Source organism: Paralichthys olivaceus, chromosome 9, assembly GCF_024713975.1.
Source record: "Paralichthys olivaceus isolate ysfri-2021 chromosome 9, ASM2471397v2, whole genome shotgun sequence".
In the NCBI taxonomy this organism is placed as follows: domain Eukaryota; kingdom Metazoa; phylum Chordata; class Actinopteri; order Pleuronectiformes; family Paralichthyidae; genus Paralichthys; species Paralichthys olivaceus.
The window spans coordinates 15915666-15931482 of NC_091101.1; the positions used below are offsets into that span (position 1 = coordinate 15915666).

The 15817-nt window shown below is 42.2% G+C and overlaps 2 protein-coding genes across 11 annotated transcripts in view; both read right to left on the reverse strand.

The window, feature by feature from the left end:
* Positions 1–15817, reverse strand: part of LOC109642908 (protocadherin alpha-C2-like) — a 167555-nt gene that overhangs the window by 112719 nt on the left and 39019 nt on the right. Inside the window, exon 1 of one of the 10 annotated variants that reach the window (XM_069531999.1) lies at positions 13275–15803. The exons of 6 other annotated variants lie outside the window; for them this stretch is intronic. In XM_069531999.1, coding sequence (XP_069388100.1) covers positions 13275–15662 — 2388 coding nt within the window. In that variant the 5' untranslated portion in view covers positions 15663–15803. Of the gene's footprint in view, positions 1–1084; positions 3625–4080; positions 6604–10413; positions 12905–13274; positions 15804–15817 lie in introns of those variants that run through there. 3 more of the 10 variants (XM_069532011.1, XM_069532012.1, XM_069532017.1) reach the window with 3 other exon arrangements.
* Positions 7590–10149, reverse strand: LOC109623885 (protocadherin alpha-3-like). Its single transcript, XM_069532026.1, has one exon. The coding sequence runs from the start codon at positions 9999–10001 to the stop codon at positions 7605–7607; it is 2397 nt and encodes a 798-aa protein (XP_069388127.1). The 5' UTR covers positions 10002–10149; the 3' UTR covers positions 7590–7604.

Here is a 15817-nt window from a genome sequence, read left to right on the forward strand (position 1 = left end):
AAAGGAGAATTACTGAGAACGAGGCCAAACATTTTCAGAACCATGGACAGTGACTGTAGTTCACTCCAGCAACATGTGAAGGTTTTCCATCTATTTCGACTTCATTGAACAATAATGCACCATCAGCTCCTGCATTATTTCGTTTTCTCAAATGCTGCCACATCATATCTATTTCAAGAGAACTTATATTGTGTGTTGTCACTGGATGAGTGTAGTGTGGGCACTGTGAAACTGAAGCCAGGTACGTGTATTTTGCTAAAAGTAGGACTTCTCTCATTTTAATGCACTATCAAGACTACATGACTTGCAAGTAGCATATATGGTAGTAGCAGTTACAGTTTTAGTTGGCCTGTATGTTTATTTATGGACTTCAGAATATGGGTTGTAAAGACAGACATTACACTAATGAAGAAGAGGCATTAATCAAATTATCGCCTGCAAGAAACTGTACTAAGGTAAACGAAGATAAGGCTTTTAAAAGCGGTGACGACATTAATGAACTAGTTTGGACATTTAGGTACTTAGTTAGTGTTGATGTTTAAATTAGCCCAGGTTAACCTACCATACAGAAATGTATTTTGTTTAAAACTTAAAGGATCATGCTGACAACGTAAAGCCAAACCAACAGATTAAATACCACATCTACAAAAAGAAGCACAGCACAATTTTGTATAAGCCAACACACCAGCAAATATGCCACAGGTTTTACAAAGCTTAAATTCCATCTGCTTTAAATTTGGTATCGTGCAACTACTGTGAAATATAAATTTACAATTACACTGCAAGGGTTGGTAACAATGCCACAATGATTGCCCTAATCTAAAACAACTAATCTATATTATTTACCAAAATCTTACAATCCTTGTAAGATGTACTTTCAAAAAAGGGTGGGAAATATGTTTAAAAATATTGACAGTGAGAATTTGTCAAATGTAGAGAAATATTAAACAAACATATTGTAGATACAGCTTTGCAGTTGTTGTCAGACATTTAAGTTTGCCTCACATGTAGATTACCAGCATCATATAGTGCTTGATATCGAGTGAATTTGTAACAAACACACTATTGTTTGAATCAACCTTACCTCACCAGATGTCCCCCTCCTGTCAGGCAGCACTAGAGTATTGGCATGGCTTCCTGGGACTATAGTAGATCCTATACTCATCCTGGGTCCAACTAACATGTAGCGTTTGTCTCCAGATCTGTACTGGATGCTGTGACACAGTGTCCCATCATAATTCGGCTCTTGTAGATATTTAGAAGTGAAGTCTGTGGACTTTGAGCACTGCATTGAAATCAGCACGATGATACTGATGAGAAAAAGAGCTGAAACTGAGCCCAAGGTTATCATCAGGTAAAAAGTCACATTATTGTCCTCATCTGCTTTTGTTGACCTTTTCACATCAGAAGCAGCAAAAGCTTCTTTGGGCTCCACAACTTTGACAATGACAGTAGCTGTTGCTGAGAGTGACACGTTCCCATTGTCTTTGACCAGTATGAGCAGTTTGTGCTCAGCCTCGTCTGTCTCTGTGAATGAGCGAAGTGTTCTGATCTGTCCTGTATAGCGGTCCAAACCAAAGAGACTGTGGTCAGTAACTTCCTGCAGTGAAAACAGTAACCAGCCGTTATATCCTATATCAGCGTCATAGGCTCTGACTTTAGTCACCAAGTGTCCTGCGTTCACATTGCGGGGAATCTCCTCCACACCTTCAGCAGAACCGTTGGAGCTGACTGGATACAGGATGACTGGAGCGTTGTCGTTCTGATCCAGAATAAACACGTTCACTGTGACGTTGCTGCTCAGTGACGGAGTTCCAGAATCTGACGCAACAACGTGGAACTGGAAAGTTTTAACTGTTTCAAAGTCGAAACTTTTCAGAGCCATGATGTCTCCGTTCTCAGAGTTAATATTTAGAAACGAGGACAATTTATCCCCGCTAACATCTCTCAAAATATGATATGAAACGAGAGCATTATTGTCTTCGTCACGATCAGAGGCTTTTACTGAAAACACTGAGGCTGCGGGACTGTTATTCTCAGTGATATAAAACGAATAGGGGCTCGATGAAAACTCTGGACTGTTGTCATTCACATCTGATACAACGACGCTTATAGTCTTTTCTGTTAAAAACGAAGGTTCGCCTGTATCTTTTGCAGTAATGGTGACGTCATATTGAGAAATAACTTCCCTGTCCAGCTGTGACCTGGTGACAACAGCGAACATGTTTTCTTGCAGCGATGGAGACAGAGTGAAGGGAACATCATCTTTAATTGAGCAAATTATTTTACCGTTGATTCCAGAGTCTAAATCACCGACACTAATGAGAGCAACTGTTGTTCCTATTTTTGAATCCTCCTTGATGGAGTTTGAAAACGAAGTCACCTCTATCTCGGGAGCATTATCATTAACATCAACAACAGTTATCGTAACACTTTTGTCAGTTGTGAGAGGGGCTGGTCCTTTATCAGACGCCTGAATATCAATTTCATAACTTTTACTCTTTTCGAAATCTATCGGACCTGTTACTTGAATCTCACCAGTGATTGGATCGATACTGAATAAATCCATTACTTTCAAATCAACTTCGTTACCAAACGAATATATTATTTCTCCGTTTGCACCCTGGTCCGAATCAGTTGCATTAACCTGAATCACCACAGTGCCAACGGGAACGTTTTCTTTAAGAGTGGCAGAATACAGCTCCTTTGTGAACACGGGCGAGTTGTCATTAACATCAAGTACGTCCACAATTATTTCTATATTACCAGACTTCACCGGTTTTCCTCCATCAACCGCCGTGAGACGTAGCTTATGTTTCCCTGCTGCTTCTCTATCCAGCTGCTTCTGCAGAACTAAAAATGGCACTTTACGGTCCTCGCCTCGATCTTTGACTTCTACCCTGAAATACTCGTTATGGCTGAGTTTGTATTGCTGAATGGAGAACTGGCCTACGTCGGGGTCCCGCGCCGCTTGCAGTTGAAATCTCGCCCCTGCTAGAGCCGACTCGGAAATCTCGAGCCGCTTTTCTTTCTCTGGAAACACGGGCGAGTGATCGTTTATGTCGAGTATTTCCACCGTCACATAGTGGATCTCCAGCGGGTTTTCTAGCACGGTTTTCAGCTGGATCAAACACGGGCTGGTCCGTTCGCACACCTCCTCTCTATCTATTCCTCTCTTCACATACAGGACGCCATCATTTTGATTCACCTGAAACAGAGGTTCAGCCGAGCCTGTGACAATGCGATATCCTCTGTCTTTTAGCGCACTCTTATCTAGTCCCAAATCTTTAGCTATATTCCCGACCACAGTTCCATCTTCAACCTCCTCGGATATCGAATATCTGATCTGCGCAAAAGCTCCGTTCCATAATACGTCCAAAACCACCATGAGGAAAAACCAGCACCGTTTCCTCCACGATTTGCATTGTCCTCTTTGTTCCATGACTTGAATATGACATACAACAGTCCATTAAATACGTCGTATATGAAATCACAGGTCCTGAACGATGCCTTGGTCTGTTTTACAAAAAAGAAATATGCTGGAAGCAAAACACACTACTGGCTGACAATCACGATGTGGAACCTACGAAAGCGTTTCTGTTTTAGACAAATGCAAGGGCTTGGTTTGAATAAAGCTCGTGACGTAAAGTGCTGCCAAAAGCAAAGAATCGCTGAACTACACTGACACCAGGCGTTCACATTGTTATTTACACAAGTTGTAGTTTTCTTGTAAAATTTTAATCTATGGAGACGAAACGTTCCTACATCCATATAAACAGTTCAAACAGATCTGAATGATAAAGCCATTGGAGTTAATAACTCTCCCTTTTAATAACAGAGGGTCACAGTGGGCAGTACATACAGCAACACATTAAACAACCACGAATAAAAAAATATGGAATCCAAGACACAATAATGCACCACAACCAAAAAGCACAGTAGTTCATCAGCACCAAGCACAATGAAGAGAGCTCCAATCAGTAAAAGTCAAAATAATTAAAATCTTTACTGAAAAGATGCTCTGCTATTCCCCAAGAAATATACATGTTATTATCAGCTACACTTTCAATGCAATCTTACCTCTCCAGAAGTCCCCCTCCTGTCAGGCAGCACTAGAGTGTTGGCATGGCTTCCTGGGACTATAGTAGATCCTATACTCATCCTGGGTCCAACTAACATGTAGCGTTTGTCTCCAGATCTGTACTGGATGCTGTGACACAGTGTCCCATCATAATTGGGCTCTTGTAGATATTTAGAAGTGAAGTCTGTGGACTTTGAGCACTGCATTGAAATCAGCACGATGATACTGATGAGAAAAAGAGCTGAAACTGAGCCCAAAGTTATCATCAGGTAAAAAGTCATATTATTGTCCTCATCTGCTTTTGTTGAACTTTTCACATCAGAAGCAGCAAAAGCTTCTTTGGGCTCCACAACTTTGACAATGACAGTAGCTGTTGCTGAGAGTGACACGTTCCCATTGTCTTTGACCAGTATGAGCAGTTTGTGCTCAGCCTCGTCTGTCTCTGTGAATGAGCGAAGTGTTCTGATCTGTCCTGTATAGCGGTCCAAACCAAAGAGACTGTGGTCAGTAACTTCCTGCAGTGAAAACAGTAACCAGCCGTTATATCCTATATCAGCGTCATAGGCTCTGACTTTAGTCACCAAGTGTCCTGCGTTCACATTGCGGGGAATCTCCTCCACACCTTCAGCAGAACCGTTGGAGCTGACTGGATACAGGATGACTGGAGCGTTGTCGTTCTGATCCAGAATGAACACGTTCACTGTGACGTTGCTGCTCAGTGACGGAGTTCCAGAATCTGACGCAACAACGTGGAACTCGAATGTTTTCACCGTTTCAAAGTCGAAACTTTTTAGAGCCATGATGTCTCCGTTCTCAGTGTTGATGTTTAGAAAGGAGCTGAGCAGGTTGTCTTCTCCCCTGCCCCTCAAAATTTGATATGAAATCAGCGCATTACTTCCTTCGTCGTCATCACGGGCTGTCACTGATAAAATAGACGCTCCTGGGCTGTTGTTCTCGGTTATGTAAAAAGTATATGGGCTCTGAGAAAACTCTGGACTGTTGTCATTCACATCTGACACAACAATGCTTATAGTTTTATCTGATGACAGGGATGGTTCGCCTGCGTCTTTAGCGACGATTGTTACATCATATTGTGATTGCTTCTCTCGATCCAAAAGCAACTTAGTGACTAGAGAATACATGTTGTTTTGTAAAGATGGAGCGAGCAGAAAGGGCAGATCTTGACTTATATGACATAATACTTTTCCATTGAGACCAGAATCTGCGTCTTTGACACTAATCAACGCCACTGTGGTCCCTGGTTTTGAATCTTCCGGGAGTGCGCGTGAAAAAGATGTCACCTCAATCTCTGGTGCGTTGTCATTTACGTCAATAATATTTATAATGACGGGTTTGTCTGTTGTCAGTGTCGCTGCACCTTTGTCTGATGCCTGTATATCAATTTCATATCTGGCACTGTCTTCAAAATCTATGGCCCCTGCCACAGTAATGACTCCGGTCACCGGATTTAAATCGAAACGTGCGCGTACTCGTGCATCCACGTCATTCCCAAATGAATATTCAACTTCACCGTTTGAACCTTCGTCCATATCTGTTGCATTAACATGAATAACAGTCGTGCCCAGTGGAGAATTCTCTTTTAGATTTACATGATATGAATCCTGTGTGAAAACCGGGGGATTATCATTAACATCAGAGACATCAACAATTATTGTCATGTTACCGGAGCGTGGAGGTTTACCTCCGTCAGTGGCTGTCAGAAGTAACACATGGGTTTTAACGGATTCTCTATCCAGGTGTTTTTGAAGAACTAAACTGGGAGTTTTACGGTCCTCGCCGCGATCTTTCACCTCCAAACGAAAATGTTCATTGTGACTCAACTTATACTGCTGAACGGATAATAAGCCACTATCAGCATCACGAGCAGCTTGTAGCTGAAATCTTGCTCCCGGTAATGCAGATTCATAAATCTCTAACATTTTCTCACTTTCAGGAAAGATCGGTGCGTGGTCGTTTACATCCAGAATGTCCACTGCTACGTAGTGGACCTCCAGCGGGTTTTCTAGTACAGTTTTTAATTCGATGAGACAAACCTTGCTTCGGTCGCACGCTTCCTCTCTGTCAATTTTACGGTTCACATACAATATCCCATCGTCCTGATTTACTCGAAAAGGAGGCTCTGTGGAGCTGTAGACAATGCGGTACCCCCTCTCTTTCAGCGTGGTCTTATCGAGACCTAAATCCTTCGCAATATTTCCAACAGCAGTTCCTTCTTTCACTTCCTCAGCGACGGAATATCGGACTTGTGCTGAAACTCTGCCACAAACCGTGACCAAAACCATCACGTAGACCATCCACTTTGTCCGCTCTATCCACGTCTGACATCCCCTTTGTTCCATGACGCGAATGAAAATAAAAAAATCTTTCAAAAGGCTATATCCGTAAAATAACGACCAGTCTTTCCGTCACATAGTTTTTCATAATCCAATCATTCTCTCCCAGAGCACGAGATGAGATGAGATATAAGGTAAATTGTGAGTTCAAGCTGTTCGTGGAAAAGGCTCGGTCAGTGATGGTTTGATGAGAAATGGGATGGGTCTATTGGCTATGACGAAAACATGTGAAATATTTTTCTGTCATTATACCGACACCAAGTGACCATGAACCACACTACAGTGCTGTATCTGAAATAAATGCATGACAAAATGTTGACTTTGCACGAAAAAATAATTTTAAACATATAATCAAGAAAAAGGAAAAACTATATTTTCAGAGGAAACAAAGAGGCTCCTACTCCTTCATTTGACAGTTTGTTTGTGGATACAAGAACCCCTAGTCATCATTTCGTTACTAATTATGTATTAAATTAGACCGAAAAAAAATAATTAGGCTAACAAAGGCACAGAAGGGAAAGAGAATTGAGTTCAACTGTTTCAGCACCAAGGTCAGCGACAGTCTGCACTCAGTTCAACCACCACTGCATTTTCAGATTTACAACACGAGAGATTATATTCCAACTGCATCAAGAGTTTATATACACAAACAACTGTGATTTAATTGAGCAGGAAGGTTAACAGAAAAGATATATACTAGTAACCTGTCATACCAGTGGCCACGAGACATCAGAAGCTCTGATACAAAACAGCGTGTTGACTATGACTACTCAATTTGCATCCTCACTTTCTTGAGATTGGAATATTACTGTAAGCTGGTTGCTCCTCACAAATTGCACATAACTATGCCACTGCCACACTGATATCATCTATGTGTATAAGCAATCCAACATTATGGCACATACCTCTTTTTTTAATACAAGATAAATGTATATATCTTCTGTAAAGAAGAGTCTGATCATTGAAGGAAGACAATGTTTTCCCATTCATTTTATCAGGGTAATGCAATTGTGAAAGTCAGTAATTCTTGCTTCATAACCAAACATTTTACTCATTTTGATCCCACAGATGCAATATCTCAGGAACAATAAATGCAATGATATTAGGTATCAATGTATTACTATTTGTTCAGAATAAGGCTACACAAAGTACTGCAACAGAGTGTGAAACTAGCTTACCTCTCCAGAAGTCCCTCTCCTGTCAGGCAGCACTAGAGTATTGGCATGGCTTCCTGGGACTATAGTAGATCCTATACTCATCCTGGGTCCAACTAACATGTAGCGTTTGTCTCCAGATCTGTACTGGATGCTGTGACACAGTGTCCCATCATAATTGGGCTCTTGTAGATATTTAGAAGTGAAGTCTGTGGACTTTGAGCACTGCATTGAAATCAGCACGATGATACTGATGAGAAAAAGAGCTGAAACTGAGCCCAAAGTTATCATCAGGTAAAAAGTCACATTATTGTCCTCATCTGCTTTTGTTGAACTTTTCACATCAGAAGCTGCAAACGCTTCTTTGGGCTCCACAACTTTGACAATGACAGTAGCTGTTGCTGAGAGTGACACGTTCCCATTGTCTTTGACCAGTATGAGCAGTTTGTGCTCAGCCTCGTCTGTCTCTGTGAATGAGCGAAGTGTTCTGATCTGTCCTGTATAGCGGTCCAAACCAAAGAGACTGTGGTCAGTAACTTCCTGCAGTGAAAACAGTAACCAGCCGTTATATCCTATATCAGCGTCATAGGCTCTGACTTTAGTCACCAAGTGTCCTGCGTTCACATTGCGGGGAATCTCCTCCACACCTTCAGCAGAGCCGTTGGAGCTGACTGGATACAGGATGACTGGAGCGTTGTCGTTCTGATCCAGAATGAACACGTTCACTGTGACGTTGCTGCTCAGTGACGGAGTTCCAGAATCTGACGCAACAACGTGGAACTTGAACGTTTTCACTGTTTCAAAATCAAAACTTTTCAGAGCCATAATGTCTCCGTTCTCGGAGTTCATATTAAGAAACGATGTCACTTTATTTTCACTACCAGAATTTCTGAGAATATGATATGAAATAAGCGCATTTTCTCCCTCGTCCCTGTCAGACGCTCTCACAGAAAACACTGAGGCTCCTGGAGTGTTATTTTCGGTGATGTAGAAGGTGTAGGGGCTCAGTGAAAACTCAGGACTGTTGTCATTCGTATCGGACACAAACACGTTAATAGTTTTTTCGGATGTCAATGCTGGTTCGCCTGCGTCTTTAGCGATTATTGTAATATCATAACTTGATTGTTGTTCCCTGTCGAGCTGTGATTTAGTGACTACAGCAAACATGTTGTCTTGTATAGATGGAGTCAATGTAAATGGGCCGTCTTCAGCGACAGAGCTAATTATTTTGCCATTTACGCCAGAATCCAAATCGGTAATGCTGATAAGCGCTACGGTTGTTCCTGGTCGAGAGTCCTCTGAAACCGCGTTTGACAATGACGCCACCTCTATCTCAGGAGCATTATCGTTCGTATCTCTGATTTTAATAATAACACTTTTATCTGTTCTGAATGGAATGAGTCCCTTATCGGTGGCCTGTATATCGATGTCATAACTGTCTTGTTCCTCAAAGTCTACACGACCTTTCACAGTGATCTCTCCAGTAACAGAGTCGATTTCAAACAGTTCCCGTATTTTATCTTTTACATCACTGCCGAATGAATAAACCACTTCTCCGTTGGCACCTTCGTCCAAATCCGTTGCGTTAACTTGGATGACTGTTGTGCCAATTGCAGAATTCTCCTGAAGCACCACTGAATATGTGTCCTTTGTGAACACCGGCATATTATCATTAACATCCAGAACATCGATGTATATTTCAACTGTGCCTGTTTTGGGTGGATTTCCGCCATCTATAGCTGTCAACAACAATTTATGGTTACTTCTAGCCTCTCTGTCGAGCTGTCTCTGTAATTGTAAAATTGGGGTTTTACCATCCCGTCCTCGATCTTTAATTTCTAAACGAAAATGGTCATTCTGACTGATTTTATACTGTTGGACTGAGTTTGTGCCACCATCCGGATCGTGGGCATTCTGTAGCTGATATTTTGCCCCTGGCAACGCAGACTCGAAGATTTCGAGCCTCTTTGTTTTCTCCGGAAATGTGGGAGAGTGGTCGTTTAAATCTGTTATCTCCACGGTGACATAATGAACTTCCAGTGGGTTTTCGAGAACGGTTTTAAGGTTAATCAAACACACAGTGCTCTCCTTACACACCTCTTCTCGGTCTATTTTATGGTTCGTGTAAAGAACGCCGTCATTCGCATTTACCTTAAAAAGAGCTTCACTCGTGCCTGACATTATACGAAATCCTCTCTGCTTCATTACACTCAGGTCTATTCCCAAATCCTTTGCTATATTGCCAACAGAACTTCCCTCTTTCAGTTCCTCAGATATTGAGTATCTCAGCTGTGCCGAAGCCGCATTAAATGATAAAAGCAGAACCAAGCTGCCGAGCAATGGTCGCCATGAGTCCCGTCCTCTTTGTTTCATCATTTGCGGTAAAAGTACGATTCCAAACGAGTCCATCATCGTCCACGCGTCTCGATTTAATGTCTCCACCACAGCAAGAAATATATTCACATCCCCAAAGAATGATTTTCACAAAATGCAAAAACAGCCACCGTGCGCGTATTCCCAGTCTGCCTGCTAAATGTTGTCTAACCGGACTGAACAGTATAGGGACGGACTATTGGATGTATCGCTGAGACGCCTGTAGGCGTTATAATGATAAGGTACTGCCGCCTTGTGAATGTGTGTGATAATGCATTGTATCATGTTAAATTGATGATTACTGAATTATATAAGTATTCCATAGGTATTTTGAGTATAATAAATGTTCTCATGTCTGTCAATTTAAATCCGTGTTGAACAGAATGGATGAGGATGGTAATCAGAAAATGTATTATTGAAATACAATAAGTAGCTAATATAACTTACTCACCTCTCCAGATGTCCCTCTCCTGTCAGGCAGCACTAGAGTATTGGCATGGCTTCCTGGGACTATAGTAGATCCTATGCTCATCCTGGGTCCAACTAACATGTAGCGTTTGTCTCCAGATCTGTACTGGATGCTGTGACACAGTGTCCCATCATAATTCGGCTCTTGTAGATATTTAGAAGTGAAGTCTGTGGACTTTGAGCACTGCATTGAAATCAACACGATGATACTGATGAGAAAAAGAGCTGAAACTGAGCCCAAAGTTATCATCAGGTAAAAAGTCACATTATTGTCCTCATCGGCTTTTGTTGAACTTTTCACATCAGAAGCTGCAAACGCTTCTTTGGGCTCCACAACTTTGACAATGACAGTAGCTGTTGCTGAGAGTGACACGTTCCCATTGTCTTTGACCAGTATGAGCAGTTTGTGCTCAGCCTCGTCTGTCTCTGTGAATGAGCGAAGTGTTCTGATCTGTCCTGTATAGCGGTCCAAACCAAACAGACTGTGGTCAGTAACTTCCTGCAGTGAAAACAGTAACCAGCCGTTATATCCTATATCAGCGTCATAGGCTCTGACTTTAGTCACCAAGTGTCCTGCGTTCACATTGCGGGGAATCTCCTCCACACCTTCAGCAGAACCGTTGGAGCTGACTGGATACAGGATGACTGGAGCGTTGTCGTTCTGATCCAGAATGAACACGTTCACTGTGACGTTGCTGCTCAGTGACGGAGTTCCAGAATCTGACGCTACAACGTGGAACTGGAAAGTTTTCACCGTTTCAAAGTCAAAACTTTTTAGACCCATGATGTCTCCGTTCTCTGAGTTTATGTTCAGATTGAATGAATTTAGTTTAGAATGATCTTTTCCATCTCTTAGAATATGATATAAAACGCGGGAATTATCCCCTTCGTCGCGGTCAGACGCTCTCACAGAAAACAGTGATGCTCCTGGAGAGTTGTTCTCAGCAACGTAATACGCGTAAGGGCTCTCTAAAAACTCTGGACTGTTATCATTCACATCTGATATGACAACAGTAATAGATTTTTCAGAAGACAACGATGGTTCACCTGCATCCTTTGCAACAACTGTAACATCATATACTGACTGCTTTTCCCTATCCAGGCGTGATTTTGTGACTATAGAGTACATGTTGTCTTGTGTTGAAGGTGATAACTTGAATGGCACATCCTCTACAAATGAACAAATTACTTTTCCGTTAAGACCAGAGTCTTTATCAAGAACACTAATTAATGCCACTGTGGTTCCCAGTCTCGCGTCCTCTGGTATTGCCTTTGAAAATGATGTCACCTCTATTTGAGGTGTGTTATCATTCAAATCAACAATATTTACCACCACACTTTTGTCTGTCCTTAAAGGAGCTGATCCTTTATCGGACGCTTGTATATCAATCTCATAACTTTCACCTAATTCAAAGTCTATCAACTCTTTAACAATAATGTCACCTGTATTTGGATCAATGCGAAAAAGTTCGCGTATTCTGTTGTTCACGTTATTGCCCAATGAATAGATAATCTCACCATTGGATCCTTCGTCTAAATCCGTGGCATTTACTTTTATAACTGTTGTGCCAATTGGAGAATTTTCTTCCAGGAATACTGAGTAAGGGTCGTCTGTGAAAACCGGCATGTTATCATTGATGTCTAAGACGTCAATAACAAGTTCCGCTGTTCCAGATTTACTTGGTTTGCCTCCGTCAATAGCTGTAAGAAGCATTTTATGACTTTTCTTTGTTTCCCTGTCTAGCGTCTTCAGTAACACTAAAACGGGTATTTTCCCATCTTTTCCACGGTCTTTCACTTCCAAGCGAAAATGATCATTATTACTAAGTTTATACTCCTGGACCGAAAACTGACCAACATCCGGGTCGCGTGCTGCTTGCAGCTGAAGGCGCAAGCCTGGTAAAACTGACTCTGAGATTTCGAGACGTAACTCTGTGCTGGAGAAGCCAGGAGAGTGGTCGTTCACATCCAGCACCTCCACGGTCACGTAATGAATTTCAAGGGGGTTTTCCAGCACAGTTTTGAGGTTTATCAAGCACACACTGCTCCGCTCACAAACCTTCTCCCTGTCAATTATTCGGTCAATATACAAGATCCCGTCGTTCTGGTTAACGTGGAAAAATGATTCTGTTGAGCCCTCAACGATCCGACATCCTCTCTCTTTCAGTGCGTTCATCTCCAATCCCAAATCCTTCGCTATATTCCCGACAACAGTTCCTTCTTTAGCTTCCTCAGCGATCGAGTATCTGATCTGTGCCGAAGCTCTGCTCCACAGCAAAATTAACGAAACAATGGAGGCGACACACCACCATTGCGCTCTCGATAATCCAGGTCCTTTATTTCCCATAATTAGTACATATGATTAATCCGGATTATTCTGAAAAAACGACTCTCGTGTAACAATAAATATAGATCCTCAAATCATACGTAGAGTTTCCAGTGCATTACAACAAATGCTGCTGCGAGCGTACAGGATGCATCCAGGACTCAAATGTGAAAACCCTTCCCACAAAGGGGAGGACTCGTATCTCTGACAAAAGGCTTCTCCTGAAACACTTTTCTGGTCACACACTGACACCAAGTGATCACATCTCGCTTAGTTTACTTCCTCGTAAATATGACTGAGAATAATGTTTGCATATTTAAAATAATACAGGCAATTTCACCTATGAATGCGTGTGGCTTATAAAACAAATAATACAGAAAATACGGTTTCAGCACCATGGATAGAGACATTGTCATTCAGGCTCGCAGGTCGAGCCGTTCCCCCAAAATATTCAACATTAAATCACAGTAAAATGTGTCTGCCACTTCCCCAAATCAAGCAAAAGTCATCCAGCTTACCTCTCCAGACGTCCCCCTCCTGTCAGGCAGCACTAGAGTATTGGCATGGCTTCCTGGGACTATAGTAGATCCTATACTCATCCTGGGTCCAACTAACATGTAGCGTTTGTCTCCAGATCTGTACTGGATGCTGTGACACAGTGTCCCATCATAATTGGGCTCTTGTAGATATTTAGAAGTGAAGTCTGTGGACTTTGAGCACTGCATTGAAATCAGCACGATGATACTGATGAGAAAAAGAGCTGAAACTGAGCCCAAAGTTATCATCAGGTAAAAAGTCACATTATTGTCCTCATCTGCTTTTGTTGAACTTTTCACATCAGAAGCAGCAAAAGCTTCTTTGGGCTCCACAACTTTGACAATGACAGTAGCTGTTGCTGAGAGTGACACGTTCCCATTGTCTTTGACCAGTATGAGCAGTTTGTGCTCAGCCTCGTCTGTCTCTGTGAATGAGCGAAGTGTTCTGATCTGTCCTGTATAGCGGTCCAAACCAAAGAGACTGTGGTCAGTAACTTCCTGCAGTGAAAACAGTAACCAGCCGTTATATCCTATATCAGCGTCATAGGCTCTGACTTTAGTCACCAAGTGTCCTGCGTTCACATTGCGGGGAATCTCCTCCACACCTTCAGCAGAACCGTTGGAGCTGACTGGATACAGGATGACTGGAGCGTTGTCGTTCTGATCCAGAATGAACACGTTCACTGTGACGTTGCTGCTCAGTGACGGAGTTCCAGAATCTGACGCGACAACGTGGAACTTGAACGTTTTCACTGTTTCAAAATCAAAACTTTTCAGAGCCATAATGTCTCCGTTCTCGGAGTTCATATTAAGAAATGATGTCACTTTATTTTCACTACCAGAATTTCTGAGAATATGATATGAAATAAGCGCATTTTCTCCCTCGTCGCGGTCAGACGCTCTCACAGAAAACACGGAGGCTCCTGGAGTGTTATTTTCGGTGATGTAGAAGGTGTAGGGGCTCAGTGAAAACTCAGGACTGTTGTCATTCGTATCGGACACAAACACGTTAATAGTTTTTTCGGATGTCAATGCTGGTTCGCCTGCGTCTTTAGCGATTATTGTAATATCATAACTTGATTGTTGTTCCCTGTCGAGCTGTGATTTAGTGACTACAGCAAACATGTTGTCTTGTATAGATGGAGTCAATGTAAATGGGCCGTCTTCAGCGACAGAGCTAATTATTTTGCCATTTACGCCAGAATCCAAATCGGTAATGCTGATAAGCGCTACGGTTGTTCCTGGTCGAGAGTCCTCTGAAACCGCGTTTGACAATGACGCCACCTCTATCTCAGGAGCATTATCGTTCGTATCTCTGATTTTAATAATAACACTTTTATCTGTTCTGAATGGAATGAGTCCCTTATCGGAGGCCTGTATATCGATGTCATAACTGTCTTGTTCCTCAAAGTCTACACGACCTTTCACAGTGATCTCTCCAGTAACAGAGTCGATTTCAAACAGTTCCCGAATTTTATCTTTTACATCACTGCCGAATGAATAAACCACTTCTCCGTTGGCACCTTCGTCCAAATCCGTTGCGTTAACTTGGATGACTGTTGTGCCAATTGCAGAATTCTCCTGAAGCACCACTGAATATGTGTCCTTTGTGAACACCGGCATATTATCATTAACATCCAGAACATCTATGTATATTTCAACTGTGCCTGTTTTGGGTGGATTTCCGCCATCTATAGCTGTCAACAACAATTTATGGTTACTTCTAGCCTCTCTGTCGAGCTGTCTCTGTAATTGTAAAATTGGGGTTTTACCATCCCGTCCTCGATCTTTAATTTCTAAACGAAAATGGTCATTCTGACTGATTTTATACTGTTGGACTGAGTTTGTGCCACCATCCGGATCGTGGGCATTCTGTAGCTGATATTTTGCCCCTGGCAACGCAGACTCGGAGATTTCGAGCCTCTTTGTTTTCTCCGGAAATGTGGGAGAGTGGTCGTTTAAATCTGTTATCTCCACGGTGACATAATGAACTTCCAGTGGGTTTTCGAGAACGGTTTTAAGGTTAATCAAACACACAGTGCTCTCCTTACACACCTCTTCTCGGTCTATTTTATGGTTCGTGTAAAGAACGCCGTCATTCGCATTTACCTTGAAAAGAGCTTCACTCGTGCCTGACATTATACGAAATCCTCTCTGCTTCATTACACTCAGGTCTATTCCCAAATCCTTTGCTATATTGCCAACAGAACTTCCCTCTTTCAGTTCCTCAGATATTGAGTATCTCAGCTGTGCCGAAGCCGCATTAAATGATAAAAGCAGAACCAAGCTGCCGAGCAATGGTCGCCATGAGTCCCGTCCTCTTTGTTTCATCATTTGCGGTAAAAGTACGATTCCAAACGAGTCCATCATCGTCCACGCGTCTCGATTTAATGTCTCCACCACAGCAAGAAATATATTCACATCCCCAAAGAATGATTTTCACAAAATGCAAAAACAGCCACCGTGCGCGTATTCCCAGTCTGCCTGCTAAATGTTGTCTAACCGGACTGAACAGTATAGGGACG

Excerpts from the sequence above, each read along its gene's own strand:
- LOC109623885 (XM_069532026.1), bottom strand. The coding sequence starts at position 10,001 with ATGATGGACTCGTTTGGAATCGTACTTTTACCGCAAATGATGAAACAA.